Source organism: Hipposideros armiger, unplaced genomic scaffold (genome assembly GCF_001890085.2).
Source record: "Hipposideros armiger isolate ML-2016 unplaced genomic scaffold, ASM189008v1 scaffold_410, whole genome shotgun sequence".
NCBI classification, from domain to species: domain Eukaryota; kingdom Metazoa; phylum Chordata; class Mammalia; order Chiroptera; family Hipposideridae; genus Hipposideros; species Hipposideros armiger.
In genome coordinates, this window is record NW_017731760.1 from 1,336,290 (window position 1) to 1,347,125 (window position 10,836).

Below are 10,836 nucleotides of genomic sequence, written 5' to 3' on the forward strand. Positions count from 1 at the left end.
CCACACACACAGCCTGCACATGACCAGCCCCACTGCTGGACCCCCTTTCTGCTAGGGAGCCCCGCCACCATGCACTCACCTCAGTCAGAGCTTCGGGGTCAGCCATCAGTGAAAGCCACTCCAGCCGCAGGTGCAGCCGCCCACTGGTTGTGTCATTCAAGACAAACCACTGCGGAGAGACGAGGAGGGAAAGGGAAGCTCAGGGAAAGGCCAGTGGGGTGCTACCGGCCCCCTGCAGGCAGCTCAGTTGTGGGACCCTGTGGGGCCCTAATAGGGTCAGGGGAAACGTGCACCAGCTCAGACTGGGTGGACTTGGCTTGAAGAGCTGGGAGATGTGGGTATAGCGAGCCCGGAGTGTTACACTGGGATGGAAACGTCCCTCCTCCCCAGGCCCAGCCTGCCCTCCCCTGTAGTGTGGCCGTCCCCTGGTGGAGGTCCTTGGTCTGTGGGCACTTTTAGGGAAGCTTCCTCCAACCCAGGCCCTGATGGGTTCCCTGGACCCATCTGTGCCTTGCCCAGCTCTTGCCCTTGAAGATGGGCACATGTGGCTCAGCACAAAAGGGGCCGTTTCACAGGACCAGCTGGGCTGCAGCAGCCTGCTGGAGCCGTCCACGGGGAGGGGTCGCAAGCACCGACTCTACCTCGTCCACCACTCTGCTCATCATGACGTCCCCAAGGCAGATCTGCAGGCTGGAATACACAGGGAGCGGGGGTCAGTTCAGCTCCAAGGACATGCAGGCCATCCCCGGAATCTATTTTCAAATATGAGTGGGGCCCTCAAGACAGAGGATCTTACTCATGCCAAAGAACCACTTTCAGCTCAAGCAGAGGAAGGACTGTCTAACCATCCAGGCTGTTCCCACTAGGCCTGCTGCCCCAGGAGGCAAGTGGCTGCCATCCCCACAGGGGAACACGCAGACACTGCTGGACACGTCGGCTCTGGATTCCCAGGGCTGGTGCGACTGGCATTTGGGTGAATGGTTCTTCATCGTACGAAACTGCCCGTGCATTGCAGGACTTCAACTTCCCTGTCCAGTGTCCTCTAAATGCTAGTGGCACCACCTCCTGCAGTCACTGTAACAACCCCAAATGCCCCTCCATTTCCAAAACTGCCTCTGATGCTCTCCCTGGGATAAGGATAGTTGGCATGTGTGTGAGAGGAGGTACATTCACATTCATAGCATGTCTCTCACCTACCCTGACCCAAACCCAAATGGAAGAGCCCGAGAACTGAAATTAATTCCATGTAACTGTGAGATGTATAGGCGTATGCTTGAGCTCAAAAGACACTTGAAATCAGTTACATACAATATGAACCACAAGCCACACTTCTAATCTGCAAAAATTGTAACTCTGGGGCAGAAACTCAGGGCTGTGGGGGGACTGAAATAGCCGGGCCATTTCAGTCTCCCTACAGCCCTGAGTTTCTGTGTTCTGCCCCAGAGTGAGTAGCCCTGGGGACCTGGCCATCCATGCCAGCCTTGCCCCCCGCCCACTGCCCCAAATCGGGACTCGATACATTATCAGCGCAGAAAGAGCCAACAGTATACAAAGCTTGGGGTCCTCTCTGTACCCCCAGGGTCCAGCTCAGGGCTGGACACTCAGGAGACAACTAGGAAGGAGGTTTGTGGCAGGAATGCAGAACAATGGGGTGTGTTACCTGGCAGTCACGATGTCAGAGTGACCTGCCGTCCTGGCTGGGTTGCACTCACTGAGCCACGGAAGGCCCAGCGTCCCCAAGCCCAGCTCAGCCCTCCTCACCTGCCCAGGAAGTCGTCCTTGTCAGGATCCTCGTCATAGAGGTCTACCTCCAGGTCCTGCCCAGGGACTTCATACACTGTGAACTGGAAGGAAAGAGAGGTGACGACCTGCAGGCCACAGCGGCTGGTGAAGCAGACCTCAAGCATGACCCAGGGTGAGCCAGATTCAGGCCCGCCCCCGCCAGCTCCGAAACCTGGGCGGAGTCCTGCCCTTCTCAGTGCCTGGAGAACTTTCCTGTAAGAAGGGGGCAGTGCCCTCCCCTGCACGGTGGGGAGGAGCCCACAGCAGGGCAGGTGCTCAGGACAGTGGCTGCTATGTGTTCTGCATGGGGCTTGCAGCTTCCAGAGCACGTAACAGGCTGGGGGTCTGCCCTTCACAGAGTAGGGGTTGCAGTTGAACTTAAGGAGGAACTTCAGGCTCCTGGTGTCTGGCTCTGGCAGGGGGTGCTGAGAGGACTGGGGCAGAACTGCCTCTCGGTTCTCTCTTTTACTTTGGAAACTTCCCACAAAGCTGACTCCGGTGGGGAAAGAAGGTGGGAACTCATCTATAAGCTGTCCTTTCAGTGGGGCCACAGCAGCCCACCCCTGGCAACCTGGTGGATATGGGAAGTGTGCGTTACACAGACCGACCTGCCTGTCCCCAAGACCCACTTCTCTGTGTTGCCCTTGGGTGTGTGAGGCCCATGACGGCAAGGCCCTCCCCAGTCTGTGCCCAGCATGACCCAGGGTGGAGCCTGGAGGACTCCAAGAGTAGCGAAGGAGACCCTCACCTCAAACACCTCGTTCCAGGTGGGGTTCAGGTTCTTGTAGATTGTCTGGCTCCTGAAATGCTGCAGGCCGATGCTCACCTTGGCGTAGGGATCCGACTTCCCTCTGATCCCCAGGAAGTGGTCCATCTGGGCCAGCTTCTCTGCCTCCAGCAAGTGGACTCTGATCACCCCCTGAAAAATGTGCCGGCCCAGGGCTCACAGCTGCTTCCTGTGCTGTGCCAACACTCAAGGCCTGCGATATCAGAGCCAAAGCCACCAGACATCGCCCCACCCCATCCCACCCTCTCCGTGGTTTAGATGGGGAGACAGAAGCCAGAGATAACAGTCTCCTGGCCAAGGCCACACAGCAAGTGATGGCAGGGCCCAGGGCTCTGTCCACTGCATCACCAGACCCACCCACAGTCGGCCTTCCCAACTGTCCCTGCCTCCAACCTGCCATGTGAATGGCTTATTCAACTGCAGCCATTTCCCCCTGTGCCAACAACTATGCCACCTGAGATGTCCTTCTGTATTCCAGCTCCCCCTCTCTAGCTGCATGTAGACTCGTTTCTTCCCGATACGCAGGGGTCCACAGCCGTGTGGGCATGCCTGCTGCTGGCAGTGGGTCCCTGTGCCCATAGGGGCCCCAGCTTGGACTCTCACCCCACTCCCCACACTCGGCGCTATGTCTTACGTTAGAACAGAGCACAAGAATTGGGAAAAAACACAGTTCAGGGGCTAGTAGCCTTCCTGCCTAGAACTATTTTATTTTTAAATATCAGTAAATACACATGCATTTTCCCTTTGACCCAGCAATCCCATGTCTAGCCCTCGCGGCATATTGGTAAAAATATAAGAAGGCTATTCAAGTCAACGTATTCATCAGAGCAAAAGGCCAGACACAACTGAACCGTCCATCAGTAGGGAGCTGGTTTAGTAAACCGTAGCGTATCCGCACCGTGGGCACGCACGCTGCCGCTGCAAGGAGGGGGAAGGGCGCCCTGTACACTGCATGGAGGAGCCGCAGGACATGTGAAGTGATAAAAGCAAGGTGGGGAAACCTGTGCCACCACTCACCAGAGAACGGGGGAATGTGAATAAAATTAGATATGCACACAGCGCCATGTGTACATTATCTGCTCATATTAGAAAACAAATAATGAAAAATAGTGGAAGGAGAAACCACCACTTAACAGGGGGAGGGTGGGGAGTAGGTGGAGGGAACAGGGATAGAAGCCAGACTCCTTAAAATATAATTCGTGTGTCTCTATTGAACTTTGGAAAAGTGCAAATGTTTTACATAATTGTAAGAGGAAGTTAAGGTTGAAATTAAACCCTAAAAATAGAAAATGGAATGAAACAAATCAATGTAAATATTCATGGCTAGTTCTCTCTCTCTCTCTCTCTCTCTCTCTCTCTCTCTCTCTCTCTCTCTCTCACACACACACACACACACACACACACACACACACACACACAGGAACTATTCTGAGTGAGTTTAAACCATAGCAATTTGACAGCAGACAGACCCTAAGGACAGAGTGTTTTCAGTAGTTAGACGTAGGTGACAGCGTTGTACTGTTATTCTGAGACTGCCAAACACTAGTGTGGGATAAAGCCCATGCTCCGTTAAGGGAAGGCTGAGAGCCTGTATGTGCTGTCTTGCTTGCCGGCCCCTTACCCTTACGTGGCCTGAGTGGGCCGTGCCTCATACCTGGTGCTGATGGTGAAATGGGCTCTCTCCCCTCTCCTGAGGTCCTGACTCCTGGCCTCAAAGGGCTCAGGGCCACAGCCAGGCACCTTCTGTAGGGAAGCCATGTGGCTGTCCTCAGAGGCCTCCCGAGCTGGGCCCAGGATGGAGGGGGCTGTGCTGCTGAGCACCCAAGGGAACCCCACATCCTGGCTCTACCAAACATTCTCCTTCCCAGTAGACCCCAAGGATTCTTCCCATCACCAAATGATGGAGCTGGGGAGCCTCATGTCCCTGAAGGGAGGATGGGAGGCTCCCGGAGTTTCCTGGGATTGGGGGTGACTGCCCATAGTCCCTATCCTAGGCCACACAGGGACCCGGATCTGGAAAGAAATGCCACCGGGACTTTATCCCACTCTAGATGGGCGATTTTGGACCAGCCATTCCACCTTCCCGGGACTCAATCTTCACCCTATCAAATGGGGGTGCCATGCCCCCACAGGGTGGAAATAAGGATTATCATGTGAGAATGCATTCTCCCTCCAACCTGTCTGTCCCTTAACACTGGGCCCCGTGCTCTGTGACCAGTGCAGGTACTCACGCAGGGCAGAGGGAAGCGCAGGTTGGTCACATCCAGCCCCTTCTTCACGGGCAAAGTCACGCGGTTGGGCAGCACCAGGTGGGCGGCGATGAGGTCCTCCAGCAGGCTGTCTGACACCTCGCTGGGGAAAGCGGGCATCACCAGCTGTGGAGGGGTGGCACTGCCTCCCCCAGGCCGCCTGCCCCTCCACCCCTCCACTCTTACCAGGAGCTGGCACCAGAAGCAGAGCTCCAGGGTAGGCCCTGCCTAGGAGAGGGCAGCCCTGACCCCAGCCTGCCTGGATAGGGCAGGATGCGGATATACATTTTGACAGCCCCTGACCCTCACCCCATTCTGCTTTGTCCTTTGAGGCATCACAACATGGTAGCTGAGAGTGATGACCTGGAGCCTACGTTAGAATCTCGGCTCCACAACCCACAAACTGTGGGTAAGTTGCTAACCTCTCTGGACCTCGGTTTCCTCCTCTCTAAAATGAGGTTATGCCTGCCTACTAGGGTTGTTACAAAGCTGAGTTAATATGCAGAAAGTGTTGAGAACGGCGCCTCGTGCACAGTGAATGCTAGGAGAGAATTCACTACCATAGCCTTTCTGCTCCTTGATTGCCTGGCTCCTCCCCAGTAGACAGAGCGGGACAGTCCCTAGGACAGGACTGGCCACAGTAGGTGCTCAGTAAATATTTTTTGTATGAAAGAATGCATGAGATTATTCTCTGCACCCAGGGGGCTGAGATCAGTGGGAATGTCCCCACTGAGAGATGAGTGGTCCTCCCCACAGACAGGGGCAGCGGCCTGAGCCTGGTGAACCAGCTGGTATATGCCCTGGCTAATCCAACTGTCCCTCCCTGCTGGGGAGGTGTGTCCACATGGGCCTGGAGCCCTTCTCTGCTGGGGACCTGAGGCTCTGAGTGCAACACACCCTCTAACCCCTCCTACCCCCTCATCCCACCCCACCCCCAGCCCCAGGAAGGTGGGATTTCCCATAACAGCTCCTCACTGGCCCCTGCTGTGAGAGCCCTCCCACCTAAACTGCTGTGTTTGGGACCATACTTGGGGGAGGCCACATGGGCTGCTCACCACATACTTGGGTTAGGGAGGGGGTCGAGTAGGGAGGGGGTCGAGTAGCTCCTCTACTCCTGCCACAAGACATTTCTACCTCAGTTTCTGAGCATGGGCTCTGCATCACCCCATAAACAAAACCTCTCCCCTCCCTGGGCAGCCAAAGTCTTTCTGGGGCAACTTTACAAACAAACACAAGTAGGGAGCTGTGAGGCTGAGCAGCAGTATGGTTACCACCACACCCACCTGAGTGTTCTGCCAGGGACCTCAAGATAGAGGAACCAAGCTCCTCTTTTCCTGAGGAAGAGCCCAGAGAGGTGCAGTAACGTGTCCAAAGTCACACAGTTGCTAAGCAACAGAACCAGGTGCCTGGTCTGGCTGGGTCTGGCTCTGGAGCCTGTGCTCTCTCATTAGCCCACACAACCTCCTCTAGGACATCCCATCTGGTCAGAGCCACTCTCCCCAGGCTCACCCACAACATGTGTGTGCACGTGCATGCATGTGTGTGCATGCATGTGTGTGCATGTTCTGAGTGCAGTGCCTGCCCACAGAGGCCGAGCAACACTTAGCCCCGCAACTCCCACTCCAGACACACCAACACTTTTTCCTCGGGAGAGGGTAGGTACCTACCCCTACTCTTCACGCAGGGAGCCAGGAGGGAGGGCACAGCCACTGCACAGCCCCGTAACTAACTGCACAGCCGCAGCAGGCCCCACACTTGGAGTCTGCCTGGCAGCTCTCACAGGCACTTACTTGATTCCTGGCGCATCCAGCAAGTTGGTCAGGCCTGTCCAGTTGATCTGCAGGTGCTGCAGGGCAGAGGGAGGCTGTTAGGCTGGAAGGAGCCAGAGCCCAGGACTGAGAATCTCCTGCCAAGTGCCTCACTCCCACGCACATGGAGAACCCAGCCTGCTGGGGGACGCCTGCTGCAGGGGTGCCAGGCAGGTGAGAGCACCTCCCAGCCCTGCTCAGGCCTTGGCTCAGGATGGGCCGGGCTGTCAGGCCTGCTGCTTTCCTGCCAGGACAACCACAGGAGCAGCCAGTGCACGTGGCTACAGAGAGGTCTAAGGTATAGACTCCTCGCTACCTCAGACCACCTGTGTGACCTTGGCAAACCACGCCTCTGTGCTGTTTCTGGTCTTGGGGAGAGCAGAGTCGGGTCCCTCAGGCTGCCTGAGAGTAATGGGACAGGTGTGTGGGGTGCTCAGGCCTGGGTGGGCTCAGGCAGTCTCCATTCCTGGGCTCCGGCCTAGTGCCTGGGGCCCAGCAGACACGCTCACTCACAGGGAGGAGCGGGCCTGCTCTCATCTCTGGGGCTCACCGGCTTTTGAAGGAAGAACAGGGTCACGGCTCCCACGAAGGGCTTGTCCATCAGGAGGGGGTCTAGGATGACCCGCAGCGTGCCCTGCAACTGGACGGGCACAGAGGGCCCCGTGAGGGCCTCAGCCTCCCTTTCTCAGCTGAGGCTACTGCTGTCTCATTCATGCCCATGCCACCCCCAAATGTCAGGGCTACCTGCTGTCACAGCAGAGACCAGACTGGGGGGACAGAAACCTGCACACAGCTGCCACCCCTTTGCCTGCTCCCCAGGGGACATGAGCCGACCCCCACTGCCTTCAGCTGGTGTGCAGGACTGACGGGCCTGCAGCCTTGGCCACATTTCAGGCCGGCCCAACCAGCAGGGACCCAGGAGTGCTTTCCAGCTCCAACTCAGCTCCTCTACTCCTGCCACAAGACATTTCCACCTCAGTTTCTGAGCATGGGCTCTGCATCACCCCATAAACAAAACCTCTCCCCTCCCTGGGCAGCCGAAGTCTTTCTGGGGCAACTTTACAAAGAGACACAAGTAGGGAGCTGTGAGGCTGAGCAGCAGGTTGGCGAGGCCCAGCCACCACTTCCTGGCAGCGTGACCTCGGGGCCTGGAGTCCCTCGATCATTAAGAGCCTCTGTGTCTGGTGTCATCACCCCCTTTTGCAGTCTGTTTCCCCCTGCCCTGACCCCCACTCCAGGGCAGGTATGGAGGGAAGTCCTGCCAGGTTCCACCCACCTGGATCCCGTTCACACCAGCCTGTATCTTCTGCAGCTCCACGCTGATCTCGCAGTCCCCAATGTAGCTAAAGGTGGGGGAGGGAGGGAAAGGAAGCAGGGGAAGACGGGCAGGTCCACCACTCAGGTCAGGAAACTTGCCCGGTGCCACCCAGCCCAAGTGGCAGCCGCCCAGCCTGAGCCCTGCCACACCCAGATACAGTCACCCTAACAGCCTCAGCCTTTCTCGGCTCTGCACAGGCATTGACGCAGCCCCAGACCCTGGGAGACAGCCACCCAGGTCCCTGCACCCAGGTGACCCATGCACATCCCCGCCTCTGCCCACGACGGGGACTCTGGGGACCACCTTGCCCCACAAAACCCCACAGATGCAAAGGAGGGCCTCTTGGGGAACACACTGCTCCCACCCCTCTGCCACTGCTGAGCCCCTGCCCCATCTCTGCCCAGGCCTCTTCCTCGAGGACACGCAGCAGCCTCACTGCTTATATCCAGCCTTTCACCCAGATTGTTGCTGCGAGGGGTGGGGGTGGGGGGGCAAAGGTAACTTTCCCAGGAGCCTGAGTCCTGCTGGCAGCTCCTGTCAAGTGATGGGCACAGGGACCCCAGAATGGCTGCCCTTGAAGCTAAAGATGAGGAGACTGTCAAAGGGCTACAGGAGACTGAGGGAAGGGAGCGGGCAGGACACGGGCAGGGGAGCTGATGTCACTTCAGGCTCAGTGCCACCGGAAGGGCAGCAGGGGGAACCCGGGGACCCCAGGAGCTGCCTGAGCTGCCTGGGAAGCTGAATGGGTGGGCCAGGTGACCCTGACAGGCCCCAAGTATTCATACAAGGATCTTGTGGCAGAGCCTTAGGTCAGGATGCCCAATCGCCACCACCGTCCCAACACACTTGAGACCAGCCCCTAAACGAGGATGGGCGTTCCCAGAGCCGACTCCTGTCTTCCCAATGTGCTCTCAGTGCCAGCCTCTGGGCTAAGGACAGGAAATATGAGACACTGGAAAGAAAGGGCAACATTCTGGAACTGCAGGAGTTCATCCTTCTTCCTTGAAAACACAATTCAAATCTCACCACCTCTGGGAAGACTTCCTGGAATGAATCTCCCTTCTCATTAACTCAAGCCTATTACAAGCCTCATCCAAAAAAAGGTGCCTTTGCCCAGCCCACTGAGCTAGTCACTCATGTGTCTTTGGATCCTTTAGTTTTTCCTGAGGTGCCACAGAGACAAGTTCTCTAGCCGGTCTCGCACATCCTGTGCTTGGAGCTCCCTGGGCCTCACCACAAATCCCCACGTCTTCGTGTCCCACTTACTCCCTCTTGCTACATCCTCCTCTGAGGCAGCGGATCTGACCCTCTAGGTGACCTGGCCCTGACCCCCAAGAAAGCTCTGCTGCCTGGGCCTTGGTACCCAGAGCATGCCTGGTGCCGGGTCTGATGGGAGAAGCCAGGACTGGGCTGAGGGGTCAGATGGTGGTGGCTCCCCTGGGACCACCCATTCTCCTGACACTTTTCCCCATCCCAAGCAGGAAACTTGTGCTCCAGCCCAGGGTAGATGGGAGGTATATGTTCTGTGAGGGGCTTTCATTCCCCACATTAGAGTGTACATATGCCACTCCATCCTTAAAGTGCCCGTTCGCCAGAGTGTTCCCCTGGACCCCCCAGGCAGGAGGGCTCACCATATCTGCAGGTCCAGGACCACCTGTCTCCGGTTGTGCTTGTTAGTGTGTGCCTTCACACCGTTGACCCTGGGGCACTGGAAGAGATAACGGAGGGCTAGGTCAGCAGAGGGCTCTTGCAGGGATGGCTGCTGGCCCCTCTCAGGACTGGGCTTTGTCCCCTACAACCAACACAATCCCTGCACTCCCAGGATGAGGCACAAACATGGAAATCCACCCCGCCCGCAACCCACCTGCCTCTGTCACCCTGAAACTTCCCTCCCTAGAATGTGCACCCTTCTTTCTCTCTCTCCTACCACAGGTATTTACTGAGCACCTACTCTGTGCCAGGCACCGGCCTGGGGAGAAGGCAAAAGGCAAGGCGGGCCGAGCCTGCCCTCATGGGTTCACAGTCCAGCAGAGGAGACAGCGGGGGGTGGGAGGGGTATGTGATGAGGTACAGCCTGTGCTGTCACATGGAGATTTGGGGACTTCAGGAGAACCTCCCAACCAAGCTTGGGGTGGGCAGAGCTTAGTGAAGGCTTCCTGGAAGAGGAGGCATCTGAACAGTTCTGGCAGATAAAGAGGAGTTGGCCCCCTACGGGCAAGGGGAGGGGCAGGGTCCCAGGCCGAGGGATCTGACCCTAGGAGTTCAAGCGCCCCACTCCAGGGCCACAGTGCCCAGCCTCGGGGCCTCAGCCTGAGCTCCTAGGTAATTTTTCTCACCCCCTCTGCCAGGCTCTTCTCCTCCTGTCAGGTGGCATTGGAGTGAGGCCTGGTTATTATTTGTCAAGAATAAAAAATAAATTTCATTTGAATTTGAGTTAGTGATACGCATGCTGAAATGGCTAGGGGTGAAATTCACTAATGTCTGAAATTTAGTGTGAAATGCATTAAAAAAAAGATGTCAAGAAGGATAGAGGCATGGATATGCACCAAAGCAAATGTAGCAAACGGATAACAATTGTGCAATTCAGAGGGTTCACAGCATAATTCTCTCATTTATTTTTTGTATGTTTGAAATTTTCCACAATAAAATATTGGGGAAAAAAATTCATACTAGAGGAAAGAGTCCATTATCTTTCTATTCTTCCCATAGAAAGTATATTTATGTTGTCACATGAAAAGGTTACCAAAGAGCATGGAGCCAAAAATGCAAGAAAAAAAGTATTATAGGGACATGTTGAGCAGATAATTAAAATTATTATGTAGCTCTCCCAGAGTTTGTGATATGTGTGATATGTTAAATGTATACCTTGCTGCAATTTATTTTCTCATTCTC

The 10,836-nt window shown here is 56.1% G+C and overlaps 1 protein-coding gene across 1 annotated transcript in view; it reads right to left on the reverse strand.

The window, feature by feature from the left end:
• The window catches only part of ESYT3 (extended synaptotagmin 3), a 58,500-nt gene that overhangs the window by 15,147 nt on the left and 32,517 nt on the right, over positions 1–10,836 (reverse strand). Inside the window, exons 4-12 of the mRNA XM_019663911.1 lie at positions 9,576–9,652; positions 7,903–7,969; positions 7,177–7,266; positions 6,609–6,664; positions 4,801–4,921; positions 2,531–2,701; positions 1,762–1,844; positions 642–690; positions 80–169 (exon numbers count right to left, since the gene is read on the reverse strand). Of these exons, the coding sequence (XP_019519456.1) occupies positions 80–169; positions 642–690; positions 1,762–1,844; positions 2,531–2,701; positions 4,801–4,921; positions 6,609–6,664; positions 7,177–7,266; positions 7,903–7,969; positions 9,576–9,652 (804 nt within the window). The remainder of the gene's footprint in view (positions 1–79; positions 170–641; positions 691–1,761; positions 1,845–2,530; positions 2,702–4,800; positions 4,922–6,608; positions 6,665–7,176; positions 7,267–7,902; positions 7,970–9,575; positions 9,653–10,836) is intronic.